This window comes from Apis laboriosa, unplaced genomic scaffold (assembly GCF_014066325.1).
Source record: "Apis laboriosa isolate Shangri-la unplaced genomic scaffold, ASM1406632v1 scaffold1_cov151, whole genome shotgun sequence".
NCBI lineage: Eukaryota > Metazoa > Arthropoda > Insecta > Hymenoptera > Apidae > Apis > Apis laboriosa.
The window spans coordinates 3,541,315-3,562,968 of NW_025222279.1; the positions used below are offsets into that span (position 1 = coordinate 3,541,315).

General features: G+C 34.6%; 1 protein-coding gene across 7 annotated transcripts in view; it reads left to right on the forward strand.

The window, feature by feature from the left end:
* Positions 1–21,654, forward strand: part of LOC122712415 (phosphatase and actin regulator 4B) — a 331,216-nt gene that overhangs the window by 307,098 nt on the left and 2,464 nt on the right. For 5 of the 7 annotated variants that reach the window (XM_043932084.1, XM_043932082.1, XM_043932087.1 and 2 more), the window contains 7 exons: positions 1,643–1,843; positions 10,276–10,509; positions 11,020–11,269; positions 15,191–15,336; positions 19,081–19,237; positions 21,359–21,414; positions 21,631–21,654. The exon at positions 21,631–21,654 is cut by the window's right edge and continues 80 nt beyond it. In XM_043932084.1, the coding sequence (XP_043788019.1) occupies positions 1,643–1,843; positions 10,276–10,509; positions 11,020–11,269; positions 15,191–15,336; positions 19,081–19,237; positions 21,359–21,414; positions 21,631–21,654 (1,068 nt within the window). The remainder of the gene's footprint in view (positions 1–1,642; positions 1,844–10,275; positions 10,510–11,019; positions 11,270–15,190; positions 15,337–19,080; positions 19,238–21,358; positions 21,415–21,630) is intronic. The other 2 variants (XM_043932083.1, XM_043932085.1) reach the window with 2 other exon arrangements.

Genomic DNA, 21,654 nt, shown 5'->3' on the forward strand with positions numbered 1-21,654 from the left:
ACAGGCTGTTGGTTAATTAATCTCTTTGCGAGTAATAATCGTCAAACGTTTATTCGTTATTCGTTACCTACGATTTCAAATAAATTTGACGAAATTGGAGATCGATTTCTTTCTATGAAATTTCATTCATAAATCGAATTAAAATGATTAAGTAAATTGATTACAACGTTTCGTTAATGACGCTTCTCTAAACCTTTACCCTCTGTTTTAATTAAATTCAAAATTATAAAACTTATATATATATATATATATATTTTTCATTATATTATTTCCAAGCTAATAATCTTCTAACAAAAACTATATATTAAGATTTATAAAAATTTTTCCATCTCTCATTTTCTCTCTGCAAACAATTCCGAGAAAGTAACTACAAAAAAAAGAAAATTGATTTTTTAAACTTGACAAACGAACTCATATTTCCAAAAACGAGAGGAAAAGAAAGAAAAAGATACTTTTTTTTTTGGAGATAAAAAGTCCAATTCGCATAAAGGTTTCCTCCACAATGGCTTCCCTCGTCGTCCATAAATGCTCGTTACGATCCATCACGAGGCAAAATCGTGGTTTACGCGCGGATCCTAAACGCGCGAGCTTATCATAGCGGGTGTGTACCCGTAGAGGAGGGGTGGGTGAGGACAGGGCAAGGGTGGAGGAGGATCGCAATTTCGTGGCGAGGCTCGCGGCAATATTTCCCGAGTTGGTCGAACGTGACCCGTGAGGGGAGGGGGCGGAGGTGAAACGGAGCAACGAACGAAATAATGAAGAGAAACGGCGCGAGGAAGCGGGGTCGCCCACCGAGTTTCCACGATTTAATGCCGACCTGTCTCCACCACCTTCCCCTTTCGTCCGATAAAAAAAGTTCCATGGTCAGAAATATGGAGAGAACGGTACGGCTGCGATTTTTAATTTAATCTTAATCCATTCCCCAACGCAGTCCTCGATGATAGATTTAACGATGACAAAGTGCGCTTTTTATCGCGTAATTTCGAAGAATTAAAGCATTCCGTAGAGATATATTTTTTGAATAAAATCGAAGTAGAAAGTGATTTATACTTCGAAATAAATGTATTCGTGTAATGTGCGCGTGTTTTGTGATCACTTTCTTTCCTCGATTCATAAAGAATTATTCTTCGTCTCCCTCATAATTCTACAATTTCAGCATTTTACCGTTGGCTTTCAAAAATGTGAAAGTCCTGCTAAATCCTCGGAGTATATAGAAGCTTGAAATTAAAATAAAAAAGAAAGAGAGAGAGAGAGAGAAATAATGTGAATCCTCTGGCTGAAGATCGAAGAGAGTGCGAAGATATGAAGGAACGAAGGGCAACCGCTGGTGGAGCAACCCTCTTAGATTTCTCTCTCGTTTAAAATCCCTCGTTTTATTCTTGGCAAAGATAAAAAAAAAAAAAATATGACTCTAAGAATGACTCTATGACTCAAAGAAAAAGAAAAATTCTACGAAAATAAAAATAGAAAGAAGTAAGACAGAAAGCATGGAATGCGAATCCTTTGGCTGTGAAGATCGGGGTGCGAAGACGCATGAAAGAATTAAAAAAAAAAAAAAAAAAAAGGGCAACCGCTCGCGCGATCCCCGTCTATTGTCTCTGTCCCGCTCTGACCGGTCTGGAATTTTTTTTTTCTGTTGCAGAGCCGAAGAAGGAAAAGACTGAACAGAGTGCAAATGGCGCGGTATCGCCGAGCGGTGAGCCGCAACCGAATCAGGGCACGGCTACGACCGGTAGCTTGCCGATCTCGGCCGCGCCCCCGAATTCAGGGGACCAGCAAAAGCCGAGCAGGCCGAACACCCTGGAAGCCAGGGTGGTGGCCAGGAGACTGATCTTGTTCGACAGTGAGTACACCAGATATCGTGTCTGTGACCACCATCCTGATTCTTTTGTCCAATTGTAGTCCCTAGGTAGTTGCAAAGCTCTTTGAAGAATTCGTTAGAATTTTGTAGAAAATATTTTTTTAAAAAAAAAGGAAAATTTTTTAATGTTTAACCCTTTGCACTCGAGAGTTCGTTAACACGAACGGTGACGATATTTATTGGTGATTTCTTTAGAATATTAGTATTGGAATATCGCTTAATGAATAAATATTCCTAAGCTCTTTACGTAAATAAAAATTGTATGTTGATTTTCGATAAAAGAATTCTTGTTATGGAATATATATCTTTAATGCGATATGTAAAATATTAAAATATAAAAGTTTTATATTTTAAATATATTTGTGTGTTGTGAAATTAATTTTAAGTTAGTTGTAAGAAATTCACAATCGAATTTCGAGGGCAAAGGATTAATTTTATTTAAATTTATTTAAAAATTCGAAGAAAATTATGATATTAACAGGGATCAATGAACATCGTCTGTGATAAGATAATTTACAACATTGCTATATGTATAACCTGCTATGTTGCGTTCGCAATATTTAGTATAATGGCATTAACAAGGAACCAAGAAGTTATACTAATAGCCACAAGTCGAAGTTTCCATCACCTTCTCAGAGCGAATATTCATGAATAGACTGGAGTAGGGATACTTTGAGACGATTATTAGTTAGTTAGATCGACGGAGTGGAAATGCAAATGGTACAGTTATTACATTAGTCTTGAGGGTGAGAAACTTTACATTATATCTTGGATACAAAAATTGCATCGCCTTGACACTTTCGACACTTCGTGCAAAGTGGATTTAGAAATATATTTTTTGATAAAAATTTTGCCATTCTATTGTAGAAGAATTGTTTTCATGGAATACGTAATTTTAATCCTAAAATTTATAACAAGTATGATAATTTCAAACTTTCAAGAGGGACAAAATGTAAACAGCGAGGATTAATTTAGTTTCGTATTAATATTCATTTTATTATAATTAAAAAGTTTTTAATTTTCATTTAAAAAAAGAAAAATTCTAGAAAGTCCTGATCCCTGAATTTCTAACAGTGTTATTAATTATTCTCTGTTCATCGCTTGATTGCACGCCTACGTCAAATTGTGTTACATTCGTTAATTATTCCCAACGTGCTTTATACGCGTTTCGAGAACGTTCGTCCTACCATCGTGCAAACACTTCAGCGCGCATTTCTACTTGGACCGTGCATTTTTCATTAATTCCACTCGTGAAATGGCCGAGAAGAAACTTTTTCCATTACGTAATCGGCCGGCGATAAAATGGAAAACTTCAGAAAATCGAGTACGTAATCACACGTGCCTTGCGAAACATAAAACAAGATAATTTTAATAATACTGGCGAGTGATGACAGCCACGTTAACAGGAAGTGGTGTATCGCGCCACGATACGAAAAGTTGAAAAAGTTGATCTAAATGAAAATGGCAAATAAATGAAAAATATGAAAAATCAACTCCTTAAAAGCGAAACGAAATAATTAATGAATCGTAGTCGATGTAATTAATTTTGTTGGTTTTCAATATGAAGCGAATTGAAATATTTTTTTCAATTTCTTTTTAATTTCGAAAATGTTTAGTAGAAATGTAGAATTTGAAATAAAAATGAAAACCAAATGAAATAAAAATTCAAATTATGTCAAAGTATTTTTAGAGAAAGGTCTCGTAAAACAAAAATATATTATAATTTTCTCAGTGATGAAAAATTCATCAAGGATTTTTATTTATTCATGCACGATTAATTTATAATCTCTCTAAAATAAATATGGAAAATACAATAGAAAGAAATATAATAACTACTATGATCGCACCCAGTTAATCATCCCACGATTAAAACAGAAAAGGAATAAAAAGGAAAGTTGAATGATAGAGGGATGAAAATTTTTTAGTATTATCAGCAAACTTCCGGTCAATTTAATATCTCGATCCTCTTTTTTTTCTACGATGAACTATTAATATTTAAATTTCAGTAATAATATACGATTCAAAATCGTTGCATGCTTATAACTTTCGTCATCGTCCATATGTCATCGTAGATAATAGTGAATTTTCGGAGAGAAAATTCTTTTTTCGAAATATTTATAGAGTCTCTAAAGCTAACTATTATTTCAAATATTTATAATCACAGTATCTAACTATTTATAACTTCGAATGGAGGAGGATCCGTACAATTTATTCTCAAAATATTTCTTCGTCGTGATGTTTAATTTCGACTACACTCGTTGAATATTAAACACTGTCGCCAGTGGATCGTATGTCGCGATAAAAGTGAAGAAAAATAGAATTTTTTCCGGTTTAATCCTCTGTCGTTCCCTTTTTTATATTTTTCCTATTTTTTTCGAGATTAATTTTTGTAGAAAGATGCGAAATGAATTATCGATCGTGATTTAATATTTTCAATAAGAATTTTTTTATTTATTATTTTCTTTTTTTTTTTTAAGGATCTTCTACTTTGCTGATTTGAACAGATATAATAAAATGGATAGTAAATAGGAATAAATAAATGAGATAATATAGAACAATGGATAAATCCAAAATCCGAGATAGTGCACGCGTATGCGAATTTATGAGCCAGGAACAAGTAGTAAAACATTGAAACGAGAGAAACAGGATGCAAGTGGAAGTAATATGTTTATGGTCAGACCTGACTCCCAAGATTATGGGAAATGAGTACATGAATCCGTTTGTAAGTTCCATCACAGATTGTCTCATAAATAATACTTTGTTTTTTTTTTTTAATAAATAATATATAATAATCAAAAGATTATTTCTTTCAAATTTATTGCAATATTTTTTGAACTTTATTCTTTTTGGTTATTTATTATCTTTTTATTAAGTTCTCTGCTTTCCTTTTATAAAATTTACTAGTATAGAAAAGTTCATTGATTTAAACGCTACTCTCAAGGAAACCATACTTATGGGATAATCTCGTTATAATAATATTATTTTTTCTAAGTACGTAAGAGAAAAGATATTTTAAAAATTTCTCTCTTACAAAAGATTTTTCTATATTTATACTCAAATAAGATAAATATAATTAAATATTTATCATTAATGTACTCTTAAACAGCATTTTTTTTTTAATTTAATTCTTATAAAAATATATTTTCATATTTAATATGATTTCTCATTAATTTCTCATGATTTCTTATTAATTTGAGTTTTATAAAAATTTGAACAAATTCTAAAATACTTATTATAACCTCCAGTTTATTATACAAGTCAAATCACATTTAAGTCAAATGTTTAAATCTTTTTTGCAATAAAAATTTCGTCTCTAATGATCCACAACAATGAAGGATTAAAATATCAGCCCTTTATTTTTTTTTTTTTTTTATATGATGAGAAAACCAAAATATCGAAACAAAGCAAGGAAATCTGCGACGAGATCGAATTTTGGACGAAATTTTTATCAAAATAAAGTAAATAAAAAGACGGAAATCTAGATTTTTAAACGGATACGGAAGTTTTCGCCGGTTCGAATTTTCCTCCCTGTCAAGCTGCAGGCGAAACGATAAACTTTCGTGTGCCGTCGGCTTCCGTCCCGCAAATCGTCTTTAAAACTCTCGTTTACCTTCGAAACTTCAAAGTTCGCTTTTATCTCCGACTCGTCCCCACCACTTTTATCCCCGTTCACTTGTCGAATTCACTTTACGACGAAATCTTCTATTGGTACACAGCTATCGAGAAATGCGATCTTGGAAAGCGTTCCTCCGCAAATTTTAAAAGGAAGCCGTGCGTTTCAATTTTTTTTTTTTTTTTTTTTTTNTTTTTTTTTTTTTTTTTTTATCTCGTCTAAGGGGAAATTTCCTCGTCTCAGTGTCTCGGGGAAAATTTAATTCTTGGGATATTTTTAGAAAATTTAAACTTTTAGCTTATGTGATAAAAATCGAAGGTAGATTTTCTTTAAGGAAAATTTTTGTTCGTATTATAAGAAACTTTACTCAACGAAGTACCTTATTTCTGGAACAATTATATTTTCGTCGTACGATAAAAATAATGAAAAGAAAAATAGAAACATATCCACCATTTATATTTGAAATCATCTATATTCGGAGTAATGGAATTAAGAGTAATGGAATTTATTGATCTATAATAAAGAGCTTGCTTGATGATGCTTTATACTCAAATTTATTACTCAAAAGAACGACACGTTATTTACGAATGCAAACATGAAAAAAAAAAACAATATTAACCTTTCCACTCTCTCTCTCTTTTTCCCTCTCCTTTCTCTCTCTCCATCAAAGTCGAGTTAAATCCACGGCACGCGATTTCTTCCAAAACTGCTGGTATTAAAATTCCACACCCCGCCATTATTATTACCTAATAAATTCAACCGAAGTATCTCTAAATTCTCCACGAAACATAAACTGTTATTTATAGACGTTAAAATCGAACGATCGGGGAGCAAGATTAAACATCGTTTTTTTTTTTATACAACGAATCGAAGGAGTTAGTGAGCTCGCCATTGCTCGTCCATCGACTTCCGGATGGGGTATCCGAGGAATTCGAGCGAAACTATGGGCTCCTCCCGAAGTTGGCTCCCGCCGAAATTTCGCTCGCTGGCTTGCGGCTAGATGACTACAAAGTTATTTAATATTTTTGCTTTACGAACACGGGAAATTTATGGTTCTCCGCCCTACCTTCGGCCGGTATTTTCTTTCAGGAACAGGTTGTAAACTTGGAAATTTACATCTAGTGGCATCTAGGGTCAAGAAAGTTATTTACGCGCTCGTGTTCATATTTGTTCGATGTTGACGGAGAGAGGTTCGAAAGTGAGAGAATTGAATTTTTTTTTTTGGAATTTTTTTTTTTTTTGGAATTGTTTTATCCCTGGCGCGATGGATGGAGAGGAGAGTGTCTTTTGGACAATTCTGTGCGACTGGAATTTTTATTAATCTTTATTCTTCTCGCATTCTTAAAATTTTAAGAGATTATGTATATATTTTTTATTTTTTTGTGAAAAGATTGAATTATTTTACTTTGCTTTAAGCGAAAAGTGTCTTTCTAAAATTCTAGCGATTCGAAATTTTATCGCTGTCTTCTTGCGCTTTCACAATTTTTAAAAAAAATTGTATTTGTCATTCGTTTCACGTCGTCGTCTCTCGCAAATTCTGTTCGAAATAAATTTGATCGGAGTCTCGGCTATATTTTATGTATTTTAAATATTTTCTTTTCTTTTTCATCCGAAACGTAAATTTTCTTTTTTAACGAGTCTAACGAGACATGTCTAACGGACCAAAGAAAAGTTTTTTAATAAAGTCTTAATGAATGTTACCCGAGTTTCTTTTATAAAATGTCCGGGTAACCAGCGACGTTGGAATTTAGTTATCCGACGACTTGCAAAAAAAAATTTTTTCAAAAAAGAAAATAATTAACACGGATAATTCAAAATTAGTACGAAGAAACACGGTGTATGATGTAACTTTCAATATATCATAAAAGATAATAATCCATTTCGATTAAACGAATCCCTCTTGCAAAAAGAAAGAAAGAGGAAGAATTAAAGGAAAAATTCCAAATACTGCGATAAGAAGAGAAGAATTTCAATCTCGGCAAGACATTCTTCTCTCCGTTCATTTATCAAGAAGGTTTACGCAAGAATTTCGCGTGACAAATGAATCGTGATTCCGTCAACGATACACGTGGAATGTTATAAAAAAAAGAAAAAAAAAAAAAAAAAAAAAAAAAGAAAGAAAGAAAAAGAAACGAGCTTGACGGAGGAAAAGCAGAAGGGAAGAGGCGAGGGAAATAAAGAAGGGAAAAATATGCAATGTCGCGAGGGAATTGGCGAAAAGAAGAACTCTGGAGGGCGGAATTTCGCCATTTGTCATTCGAAAGAAACGAGCAATGCATACTTGCCAACCTTTCCGCCGGATCCATACTCCCGGATGAATCGTACGGTCTCGAAAGGATTGCCACGTGTTCTGCCCTCTTCCCCTTCGCCGTGGAGGGAAGTGGAGCTGTGAATAATCGTTGGTCCACGCGATTGTGACACACACACACACACACACACGTTCTCGTTTCCAACCTATTTCCCATTTCGATTGCGAGGCGTTGCGCGACCGTATAATTGAGGGGGAAGGGAGGTAAAATTGTCGTTCTGATTGATCGGGAGCAGATTGTCGGGATTGATTAGGTCGATTGATGTATAGATAGATAGATTGGTGGATGGATCGTTGAGGAATTATTGAAAGGGCTGTTACGCGGGATTCGAAGTTTGGCGAGTAAATTTGGTGAGTAATCATGTGTCTTTGACGGGATTATGTGCGTGTATGTAAGGATCAAGTTACTAATATTGATATGGTTTCACTGATGATACAAGTTCGATTAGAATCTTTGATCTTTCAGTGATTTCTATTTCGTGATCTCGAGGATGATTTTAAAAATGTGTACATCTTAAATGGTAATTATTCTCTGGCTACAATATATTTGAATTATTCTATGATGTGTTGTCTTTGTGAATCAAATCATGAATGTTTTATTGATACAGATTTGATCTTTCAATGATGTCTATTTCATGATCTCGAGGATGATTTTTTATTTTTGAATGATCTTGAATCATTCTATGGTTACTATAAATTTGAAAATTATTCGATATGTTATGCTCTTTGTGAATCAAATCATGAGTATTTTATTGATAGAAGTTCGATTAGAATCTTTGATCTTCCAGTGATCTTGATAATGATTCTTTGTCTTGAAAGATCTTAAATGGTAATTATTCTCTGGCTACAATATATTTGAATTATTCTATGATGTGTTGTCTTTGTGAATCAAATCATGAATGTTTTATTGATACAGATTTGATCTTTCAATGATGTCTATTTCATGATCTCGAGGATGATTTTTTATTTTTGAATGATCTTGAATGTTAATCATTCTATGGTTACTATAAATTTGAAAATTATTCGATATGTTATGCTCTTTGTGAATCAAATCATGAATATTTTATTGATAGAAGTTCGATTAGATCTTTGATCTTCCAATGATGTCGTGATCTCGATAATTCTTTGTCTTCGAATAATCTTGAAAGATCTTGAATGGTAATTATTCTCTGGCTACAGTAAATTTGAAATATATTCTATGTGTCTTTAAATCATGAATCAAATCATGAATGACATGATTTTATTGGATGGTTCTTTGTTTTTAAATAATCTTGAACGATAATCACTTTACTGGTTATTATTTATGGTTACTGTAAATTTGAAAATTATTCTAAGACACGTTTTCTTTATAGATAAAATCATGAATATTGACATAGTTTCATTGATACAAGTTCGATTAGAATTTTGGATCTTTCAATGATTTCTATTTTATGATCTGGAGGATGATTCTTTAAGTAATCCTGAATGATAATTATTCTGTGGCCAATGTAAATTTGAAATATATTCTACGATGTATCTTTATGGATCAAATTATGAATTGACATGATTTTCTAATAACGATAATACAACTTCAATAACGATCTTTGATTATCTTCGAAAGATTAAGATTCTCTATCTTGATAATTATTCTTGGTCTTTGAAATTTGTAATAATATATCTCGAATAATACGTAAATACGATATGATTACATATGGCCACTGTAAATCTCAAAATTACACCGAAGATCTATTACACCGAATATAACGATCTTTGATGTGATTTATATGATTTTAATTTATGACGACCCTCCAAATAATCATGAATTCGGATAAATCAACTATCCTCGGATTTTTAATTATTTTGATCGATAATATAATTTCAATTTTTTTGTATCAACGTTCAAATAACCGTGAACCGCGCTCCTACGATATAATCGATTTCCATTTGCCCCTGTCATTGGATAACTTGTTCACAGGGATGTTTTGTCGGAAACTGGACTATTAGGTCGTCCACTGACAATTTTTTTCTCGTTTTTCTTTTTGCAATTGTTTCAATTCAAATAATTTCAAAAAAAAAAGTGTCAGATACATAAATCGAACTCGCTTTTTGATTGCATTTCTTTGCGCGTTTGAAATTTTATTTTTTTTAAAAACACCATAGATATACCTTTATTAATTAAATAACCACTGTGATATTTCAAATTTAAATATAAATAATTTTCCATTTGTGTATTTCTCCTATAAAGAAAAATGGAACGATCTGAATAATTCTGATATCACAGGATGTTCCCCTCGATCCATCTTTGAGAAGTAGGGCGTTCTATATACGAATTCAATCAGAAGCATTGAAATTCAGTCGTATAGAATACGCGAGAGTGTGATTAGATTCTACGCTCTCTTATTAATATCCAGTTTAAAATAATTATTTCGCGAATCGATTTTATTTATTATAATTGCGATTGAACCAAAGAGAACTGATAAATACATTTCTCTTCTCTTTCTTTTTTTTTTCCAGTGGAGAAGGGGGTCCTAGACCAAAGCAGCGAGAACCAGCAGGTGATCGAGAGGTGTTACCCTCTTCCGCCCCAGAACACGTTGATGCTGTCGGAACTTCCGGAACCGCCGATTCCGCTCAGCGAGATCGGGCCGATCCCACCCCCTCCGATGTTCAGCTCCTCGAGTCCAACCCTCTTGTTGGCCAAGCAACGGCAAATAAGAAACCCTTTGTCGTCGGACTACGAGGACGAAGGTGCGTGAACGTTCGTTGACAACTTTTCGATCTTCTGCCTAATCTTCTCGAGTACAACATTTCGATAGAGAAATAATTCTTTGAATCGAATTAAATCTTGCTTGTTTTTTGCAACAATTCTGAAATCATACATACATACATACCGTGCGTGTAAAAGCAATACTCGTAAAATCGATCGATGTACCTATTTGTAGAGACCTATTTGTCGAAACTACAGGCAATTTGAAACGTTAATTTACGATGTCCATTCGAAGTTTGCTTATCTCTTTACAGTCGTGTATTTTTTTGAGACATCTATTACTCGGCTACGATTATTTTCTTTTTATATCCTGTATATAGAGAATCTCGAGATCGTATATTTTTTGAAATACATTTATTTTTCCGTCCTTTATTTTTTCTCTGCCCTCCATAAAAGACGAAGAGGAGATTTGGTCGATTCAAAATTTCTTCCCTTCTTTTTACGATCAATTATTATTGGTAAAATTATATTTATTCTTTCTCTGGCCGCAGAAGACGAAGAGGACTTCGACGTGGAGGAGGAGGACAACATGTACGTGCCGAGGATGTCGCAGCCTGATCCGACCATCGACACGTCCAGGGTGGAGGAGATCCCCGCGAAGGAGCCTAAGTTTCACGCGGTCCCTTTAAAGAGCGTTCTGAAGAAGAGGGGTTCCGGAAGTGGGCCTGGCACGCCCCAGAACACGCCCACGCAGGAGAACAGGCCGTTGACCCTTCGCCAGGAGCTGCACGCCTCCTTCAAGTTAGTTCGCGACCAAAACAACCGATTTCCTCGACGAGCAACGACCAACTCTCTTTCGTGCATCGCATCTTTTCTTCTTCGAAAGACTCGATGGAGGGGGGGAAAAAAAAAGAGAGAAAAAAAAGAAAAGAAATCTTAATTTCAACCATCGAAAGGTTGTAAGAGAAAAAGGATTGTTGAAACTATTCGACGTCCACGAGTCTTTCTCTCGTTCGAGATTCGTCGCGAGAGAACGAGTCTTCTTCATAGAGGTTTGCAAGGCGTCGATAATAAAATGTCTTCCTTTCAATTGTGATATCTCGTTGGGGGCGGATACCTCGAATGGTATTCAAGACGGTCTCTTCGAGGGGATGAAAGGTTCGACTGGAATTGGAGGATTGTTAATTAGTAGGAGAGGTGGATTCTAATGAAAAAGCGCCTTGAGACCGATGGAGAAAGCTCGTCTTGGAACATCGTTCTTCACCTTCCGCCCTTGTCATCTCTCTCGCGCGCACGTGTTCCCCGCATATTCTTCTCCCTCTTTCTCTCATCCTTTTTCATTCGTCGTCCACGATATCAAGATGGACGCACGTTTCCACGTTCTCCTTTTAATTTATCAAATTATCACGTTTCTCGTAATTTCGATTCGATTTTTGGCGTTTCCTATACGATCTTTCGTTTTTCTTTCGTTCGTTCCTTTTTTGAGAAATTTAAATCTTTACGAAGAGAATGCTATTCTATAAAATTATTTAAAAGGAACAGATACTTTCTTAAATTGTTTATAGTTTGTATAGCTTTTTTTTTCAAATTATGAATAAATTCAATATATTGTATTGTTTTGAAAGTAAGACGTAATAGGAAACTTATCTCGATGAATTTATTTAAATACTATTTAAACCAAAAAAAAAAAAAAAAAAAAAAAAAAAAAAAAAAAAAAAAAAAACCAAATTCAAAAGCAATCATTTCAATCCTAACGTGAAACAAAATTACGTTTCCTATATTATTTCCAAAATTAAGACAATCAAAATAATTTATTATCTGAAACATTTGATCTCTAAAAATCTCCAATTTATATTCTTATAGCGTATCGATAAAAGAACACTGTAAATAGATATTCATTCAGTAAACGTTACACACAAATCCCTTTACGAGGCAACGTGTCGCTCGATAACAAATCGAAGCAACTAAATCCATAAATAAGAGAAGAGTGTTCCCTTTCGATTATTCCGTAAAGCAATCGTTCGATTCGAAAGTTGAATCGAAGGGATCGAGAACGATGCTCCTGTGTGAGGCGAATCCCACGAAGGGGGTAGCTTCGCTCATTCGTCTATTTAAAAAAAAAAAAAATAACAACAACAAAAACTAAAAATCTCAACATTATATGTCAGTCACTAGTTAAAAGTGTGGTATTTTTCTTATGCTTAACCAGAAGGCCACCGTTGAGGCCTAGGATGAGAATATGGTAATTGGGCATTGGTCTAACTAAGCATGCGCGAACCGATATGGTATATATATAACTAAATATATATGTATATAAATATTTGTATATTATATTATCCACGGCGGTTGATCGCAGAGAACCAAACAATGTTCTAGTCTCTTTCTCTCTCTCTCTCTTTCTCTCTATTTCTCTATTTTTCTATTTTTATCGTCTTTCATTCCTTTTGTATTTAAATTTTTTCCTATTATTCTCTGTATTCCTTCGTTTCTCTTCTAATTTTTATTCCCTTTTTTAAATATTTGAACAGGGATGAGTATGATAACTGCGTTATAGAGTATAGCTCTGTTCTAGGTAAAAGTAGATGCAAATTGTAGAGAAAAATTTTCCTGAGAATAATCTGTACATTGTTTTCATAAATGTTGCATCTTGTTCTTTTAAACGCAACTCTATCTCTTTTTTAGATTTTAGTAAATTTGTTTAGACAAAAGTCAATAAGACGAAAAGGAAAAAAGAAATAAATAAATTCAATCATGGAGTGATATATAGAAAAATGTGTCAAACAATGAAAAATTTTTGCCCACAATTCCTTTTTAACTGTATATTTTCTCGGACAGATCTATAACTATACCCGGTCACCAGACTCACTCTTTTATTTTTCTCTTTCTCTTTCTCTTTCCAATCTCTATTTATCTTCTTCTCTATTTTTCTTTCATCTTTCTCTCTGTGTCAGCATCAGGAGCGCCGTGAGCATGGTAAACGTACGACCTTAAGCATGAGAAAACCCTAGGGAAAACCCATGAAAACTGTCGCCCACGCTTCACACGTTCCATTATCTTTGCGTCTCATGCGGCTCGAAGAGAACCTCGAAACCATCGATCGACGAGAACGAGGATCTCGAGATGTATTTTATTGCGTTGCGTCCAGGACGAATCGGGCTTGGTTACTTTTCTTTTTTTTTTCCTTTCTTTCTCTTTCTTTTTTCTTTTTCTTTTTCTTTTTTTTTTTTTAAAGAGCGTTCGATTCGTCCGTCGGCTGATAATGGATTAAGAAACGTCATCGGCGTTTCTGGTGACGTTTCTTCGCTTCGCGCGTGTTTCTTGTCCTCTTGCGCTCCCATTTGCCGAACGGCTTCGACGCTTTTTACGCTCGTTCGCTTTCACGACCGAGGGTATCGAATCCTCTGGGAAGATGGATCGCGTTTGTCTCGACCGTGTTGCGCTTTTTTTCCATGATGAGGATGACGGGTCGGATGGATTTGCTTTTCTCCAGACTCGTGCACGAATTCGTTTTCGATCGAGTTTTAATCCTTCTGTGAGATTGTCTTGATCTTTTGAAACATTAGAAAATCTGGCATGTTTATGTGATATTAGTGAGAAATAATATAACATTTGGGAATATTTGGTTCTTCGTTGTGTAATATGGGTAATCACGGAAGGGTTAATTGGATCATTTGACGTTTCAATGTTTGCACAGCTGAAGGTTAATAACCTCGAGGTTATCAAGCCTCTCTCTCTCTCTCTCTCTCGGATGCAGCTGTTTAAACAATTGAAGTTTGTATCTGATCCGAATTCTTTTTTAAATGTTCGTTTCTGTTACTATATTTTGTTGACTTTCTCCTCGTCTTAATCCCTCGCGCAATTTTTTAATTAAGAAAACGTAACGTAACGATTCTTACCAACATCTTGAACATTTTCGAAATAATCAACGACATTTTCTTCTAAGAAAAAAATTTCGATCGAGTGCGAAGGATTAAGATGCATTTTAACAAGAAATTTTAAATTATATCTTTGCTTCTTAAATTTCTACCCCAAAATTTCTCCAAATGTACAAAGTCCAATTTCGTATCTGTATATCCACCTGCTCTAATACAACAATACCCTATTGTATTTTTGTAGCAGAAAGAAATAACCTCCGAAATCTCCCCCCTGAAACCAAAAATGGTAACAGAAACAAAATCGAATCGAATTCTCTTCCAATTAAAAACAATAATGAAGAAAAGAAAAGAAAGAAAGAAAGAAAGAAGGAAACAATTATCTTATTGTTTCCTCTCACACGTATCACGCGACTATTTCGAACATTCCTCAAGATAAAAAAAAAAAAAGAAAAAAAATAAAAATATTGCATCCGTGTCGGGAAGGAAACGGCGTTATCTGCGTCGACGTCGTTGATAACCTATTTTTTTGACGGACAAGAATCGAGTCACGTAAAAATCCGCAACTTGCTTCTGTTATCTTCATCGACGTGTCACATATGTATATATATATATACATACATATGTGTGTATATATATATATATTTATATATACTGTGCATATATACACTGCCCTCCAACCCGTATATCGTTGTTTTCATCCCATTTATTCCGCATATATTCGTAAATTTGAAAGCGTGGTAGAGTAGAACATTGGTTCCGAGTAGCGTCAACCAGCGTTACTTTTACACCAAGTGTAACGTCGATGATAATAAACGGTTGATCGTGTCTTTCTTGCCGATTCTTTCAGCAGTCGACCGGTTAGATTCGGCCTTGCTCTTCCATGCACCCTCGAGAACAAGGAGAACGCGAGGCCGTACGTGATAAGGGAGGATGTGGATGGCGATTCAGGGGATGGGCAGGTGCTGTACAGGGACGAGTACGACGATGAGAAAAGTGAGTAAACGAAGAAGTGAATTTTTGTTTTTTTTTTTTTTTTTTTTTAAATTGTACGACTTCGATTTCGTGATGATAGATGATAGGATGGTTGTATTGTATCGAAATTGGCGCGGGAAATTTAAAAAGATATTTCAAGTGATATTTGAGACGTGATCGTTCTCTCCTTGATCATGTTCTTTATTGTCTGACGATTGTTAAAAAAAAAAAGAATTGCACGATGGAAGTCGAACAATCGAAGTCGTCCTCTTCTTTCTTAATTTAAATAGTTGAAAAATTGATTTTATTGAATCAATTTCGAGAGGAAAAAATCAGTACAATACGTGGATTTATTATTTTTCATAAGTTTGGGGATAAATGAACGAGTAAGTTGAGCTAGGTTAAACGTAAAGCGTAATAAACTGAATGCCAGACTAAACAGTGAAAGGAGATTACAAAGGAGAAGGGATAATGTAAAGTTCAGGAGGTTAAAACGAAACTTTATGAATAAATCTAAAGAAAAAATTGGCGAGTGGTGGAGAAAGTTGGACGAAAGTTTGAAAGTGGTGGTGGTACGAAAGAGTTGAAAAGAAATTAGAGGAAACGTTTAAAAATGGGAATAGTGAAAAGTTTAGAGAGGATAAGATGCGGAGGTTCAGAGTTAAGTTTAAAGAGCTAGAAGAAGAAAGAAATATTTTTAGCATGATTTGAAGAGACATTTAAATTAAATAAAACTGTTATATAAGAGGAAAGAAAGAATCGATCAATGGATAAATAAATACATAATCATATCTAATATAGAAAATTGTGAAATTTCTATAGTAAAATTTCATTCTATATTTAGCCTACTATTAATAATATACTATTTTTAATGACAAAAATATAGAGAACTTTATATAATTGACTAATCGATTATTAAAACTTAACTATCCTATATCTAAAATTCATTCAACATTAATCACGTAGAAAGTTAGATCATATAATTAAAAAAAAAGAAAAATCTGGAAAACCAAATTATCCCCATTAAATACAAAATATCAGAAGCTCGAACACGCCAAAAGGAGACGCGAATTTAATAAAAATTAATCGTCTTTTTTTTTTTTTTTTTTTTTTTTTATTAAACAAGCACACGGAACCATCGATTTTCCAATTGGAAATTAATTAATGGATTATCGAACTAGGGCTAAATTTCATTATCCTCCACGCGAAAAAGTTTCATCGTAAATTTTTAATATCCTCGAGGCTCCCGTTACCTTTCATTAACAACTTCTCTTCCTATTTTTTTTCCCCTCCCCTCGACGTTATTAAACATTAAAAATACCGAATTACGTGTATGGCCAATGACTTCGATAAATCGTTCAACGAGATCTGAAACGACAACGATCTATCTTGGCATTTAACAAGACTACAAATTTCTTTTAAGGGAGCATATACTATTTTTTAATAATTTCTTGGGGTGGAAAGATGAGAAAAAGATTGTTTTCTCAAAAGAAGAAATCGTTCGATGGTCGATTTTAACAAGAGAAACACAGTATAATCCTTTTTGCTTCTGGTTCCCTTTCTTTTTTCTTTTTTTCCTTTTCTTTTCTTTACTTCTTATTCGAAGGAACGAATTACATAAACGATACAGCTGCAACGGTCATCGTTCCTAATTGAAATTTCTTCCATTTCTACCCTGGCCAGAACGTGGATCGTTTGGCAATTAATCCAAGACAATTAAACGACTCGTTAACGATCTTTCCACTTTTCCACCCCCTCTTGTTACCCATTCTACCTTGCTTGTAGGAACTTTCAATGCATTTTTTAGCGAGATAATAAAACTTTCTTTCTTCTTTTTTTTTTCTTATGTGGAAAGAGAAATTTTTTTTAAAAAAATTTCAAGCTACGAAAATCATCATTTACGTTATAATCATAATTTATGTTACTGTTATTATGGTAAGATGAATGAACATCCAAATTGATCGAGTAACGAATTTGATTTGTCATTCACTTGCTGCCCAATCTAAAATGAAATCAAAGAATAAATATTCACAACGTTGTTTAGGAAAGAACAAGAATTGCACAGATATAGGAGAAAATATTTTCTACGAAAGCATCGCTTCCGATCTTGGACTAATTCCACTTCGTGTATCCAATTAGACACCAGTGCTTGGTTCAACAAGTCAACAACGAAACCATTCGCATCTCTCAAGCGTTAAGATCGAGTTCGTTAAGTTAGTTTGCACGAATCACTTTTCATCACTGCAAAATCACCTTATTTATCTTATCTATCCTATATATACACAAATTTTGCAACAACGATCCGTTAAAACTTCTAAAAATATAATTCTCTTCCTTTATATAATTGATAAATGATCGTGGAAAAATGGAGAATTTAATGGAGTGATAAAGACGATTTTCTTTTTTTTTTTTTTTTTTTTTTTCGATTTTTCGACAATGAAAAATACGAGACTCGTAAAAAAGACGATAGCTCGATTGCCAAACACACGAAATCAGCATTCGTGGTCCGTACTAATTATACCCCCGGCGCGATACGTTTATTCACATAGGCGAACGCGTGATCACGCAAACGCCTCGAGGGTTATATTAATCCCCGAACATCGCTGGCAAGCGGTTCAGTGTGTTTCTGGCCGTTGTTTTGTCTTAAGTTTTGTGCCCGCCACCATCTTCTCTGGTGAGGATCTCTGGTGAGGATTCGAATCACTCCCTCTGCAACTCGTTCTCGAGGAATTTTCTTAATCTGTCGGATCTTTCGGAAGCAACGAAGCCCACAAAAGAAGAAAAATTTCAAACTCCATTCCATTCTCAAACTGTCAAAAATTTTGCAAAATCTTCATCGAAGATCTCCATCTTCTGGAGGAATTTCTGAAGAGGAATTTTTTTGCGCCTCGATCGATTCGTGATTCACCATCGATTAGAGATTGAATAAAAGTCGAAGCAGCAGTTGGATCAAGTCGTCCCGATTGATTTGTACAAGGATTGTCGAAGATCGGTTAACGAGGAAGATCAAGTTGGAGGAGAATTGTAGTTGTCGGGGGGAGGATCGGGGGAGGAATTAGGAGGTGGATCAAGAAGCGAGCGGAGCGATGACACCATGCTGTCGATCTGGACCGCGTCGACACTGTCGATCGCCTGCGGCGAACCCTTCAAGTTCAAGCCTTCTATGCGACGATGCCTTAGCTGTTCTTCCCTCGTCGACGGTAAATTGTGATCGAATTTGGATTACACCTGGGAACAACCTTTGCCAATCTTTCAATCCGTGTTGATTTTAGGGAAAATCTGATTCTTCTGAATGTAAAAAAAGAGTAAAAAAAGAAAGACTGAAACGATTTTCAGGCGATTGTCGATTTTTGTCGATGGCACAAGAATGATTGAAAATATTTTTACTTCTTATTATTTTTAATTTTATCAGAATTGTATTGTATCGTATGTGCTATGAAAATATCAATCCATTCGATTGGTTAATTGAGAAAGGAAGAAGTAGAAAGCATTATTTCAAGATTATTATTATTTTTTCTTTTTTTTTTAAATTTCGAAAGATAACTGTTGATTAAAAATCAAATATCATACATCGTTAAACTCTATCGTTTTGATCGCTTAAAATAAATAAAAAGAAGTGTTGTTAGAAGTCATTTGTCGGTGGTTAAAAATATCCACGTTAATTTTTACGATGGTTGTTCTAATATGATTATAACGTAGAGAATAGCGTGCGTGTATATATAAGTAATGTTTGAATTAAAAGGCTAATCGTTTGTTTAATTGCAGGCCGGTTGGCAGCAAAGATCGCGCGCAAGGAGTCGCTGTCCCTGAAACTCGCCCTGAGGCCGGACAGGCAGGAGCTCATCAACAGGAACATCCTTCAGCTGCAGACGGACAATGAGAGGCAGGAAACGAAGGAGGCAATTGGTGCCAAGCTCATCAGGTGAAAAAATATTCTTTCTTTCTTTCTTTCTTTTTTATTTGGAAGCTATATATGTATATATGGATCGTTAGAAATATTCGTTTTGAAATCTGAAAGTGGCATCAATGGAAGAATGGGAAGAAAAAGTAAAAATCGTGCTGTTGTGTCTTCGTGCGAAATTTAGAAGATTTTAATAGGATATAAGTTGTTGGTTAAATAGGAGGAGGTGTAGGTGAGGTAAAAGGTTTCGTTAAAAAATTAAAGGGCATTCGAAAGTTTGTGTTGAGTCGTCACTCGCTGTAAGGAAGGGAGGAAATTCTGTAAAGTCTATTTAAAGTTTCGTTAAATAAAAGAGTAACTTCGTAAGTTAAATAAATTGTCTTGACAAGGGAATTATTTTTTTTTAAGAAATAAATTAAATTAACTTGAACTTTGTAAATTATTAAACAAAATTAGATATCACGTATTATGATATATCTTGTAAAGTAAAAATATCTCGTTAAATCTTAAAATTGTTTTTCGTTCGTTTAAAAAAACGAATAAAAAAAGGATGATTAAAAGATAACGAAGAAAAAGCACGAAGGGCGATTATTCGAGTGCGACCTCGAATCGATCATCCGGGCTTTGAGATTTTATTTTCTTGGAAATTTCAAAAGAAGAAAAGCCTTCTCTGATTATTAATAATCACGCGTTGAAATAAATCAAGAAATCTTCCATCGAAGATCGTTAAAATCTTCGATAAATCCTATCTCTCTTCGCTTCGTCTAAGGTAAATAAAAAAAAGATAATTGAAAGATAACGAAGAGAGCGGCACGATCATCCGCATTATTTCAAGATTATTATTATTATTTTTTCTTTTTTTTTAAATTTCGAAAGATAACTGTTGATTAAAAATCAAATATCATACATCGTTTTGATCGCTTAAAATAAATAAAAAGATAACAGAGATCTCTAGATCTCGTCCATCACGGAATAATCGACGTCTCCACGCATAGGAAAGCCAAAATCTGAACTGTCATCGATATCCGTCTGGCCGACCAGTTACATCCCCTTGAATCTGTGGAATCCTAAATTTAGGAATTACTAAAATTAGCAACAAGGAACGCACGAGGATTTGTTTCCTCGATGCGCGTTGTGCGTGTGTGACAATCGAGGGAGGTGAATTCCACCGATCGTGATTCACGAGTCTTCTCTGAATGGAGGATTATTATACGCGTGTGCGCGTAATTTCGAACGTCCTTGAACGCACACACGTCCATCCTATTGATTTTCCTTCGAAAAGGAGGGGGTTTAATCATTCATACGGATGGATTAAAATGGGTTCTACGTTGGTGGCCCGATGTTGATGGAACACGTAACGCGTTGGATTTGTTTGTTGAACCTATCGAGAGAGAGAGATGTAAAACGGTCGAAACTGCAATTATTCCTTTTTACTTATTAGGCGCGAGGAAGTGGCGTATAGCATAGTCCGCGCCTGACGCAATAGTTGTTGTTATCGAGGCCTTCCGTCTGTGTTATTAGAAGTCGAGATAAATTTAGATCGCGTGTTATATATTTTGTCTGGAGAATTGTTTGGCGAATTTTTTGGCGTAGATGTGTTTGTTGTGTTTCTGGATGGTTGGTCGCGTTGAATCTTTCATTTCTATTTAAGAAATCTCGTTTTTTTAGCTATCTTGGAATATCGTTATCGAAGAATTTATATTTTAAACGACCATTTTCAAGAAAAAAAGGAAAGAAAAATTAGAATGATACAATTTCTAGATCCATTTCTTTCCTATCGTTGAATAAATTTTAAATGCTCTTGAAAAAAGTTTTTTTAATACAATACAATTTCCTTAAGCCTTCTCTGGCTTCTCTAAGCTGGCTTCCTCTTCAAATTCTTCCTCTAGCAAAACATGTATTTAATATTATGTTGACGTCTGAACGCAAGTGATATTTGTACAATCCGTGGAGAGACAAGTGTCACCAGGAGGAGGATTACATCGGATCACGGGCAGACAGTTGACCATTCGCATATTTGCGAATCATTCGCGTGGATTTTACACTCTCCCCCTCCCTCCTCTTTGAACCGATATCGAGAGAAAATCGGCTTACGAGCGTATTATAGAGTTGAACTGATTTCGCGTGGCGCTCTTGTTTCAGGCGGCTGAGCATGCGACCGACCCAGGAGGAACTGGAGGAACGAAACATTTTGAAAAGTAAGCTCTCCAACGTTTATTCTTCTTAAAAACGATCTTTTCTCTCCTTGCTCGAAATCGAATATCGAATATGTGCACATTTTTCGTGTACACATTTTGCGCGATACGATAAGATTTCCCGGGTCCGATGTTTTGGAAATTTTCAATTTTCTCGAGCGCGCGATAAAACGCGCGTGGGGGTATAAAACACGATATAAGGTATAAATCTATTTGCAGAGCAAAGTCCTGCAGAGGAGAAGA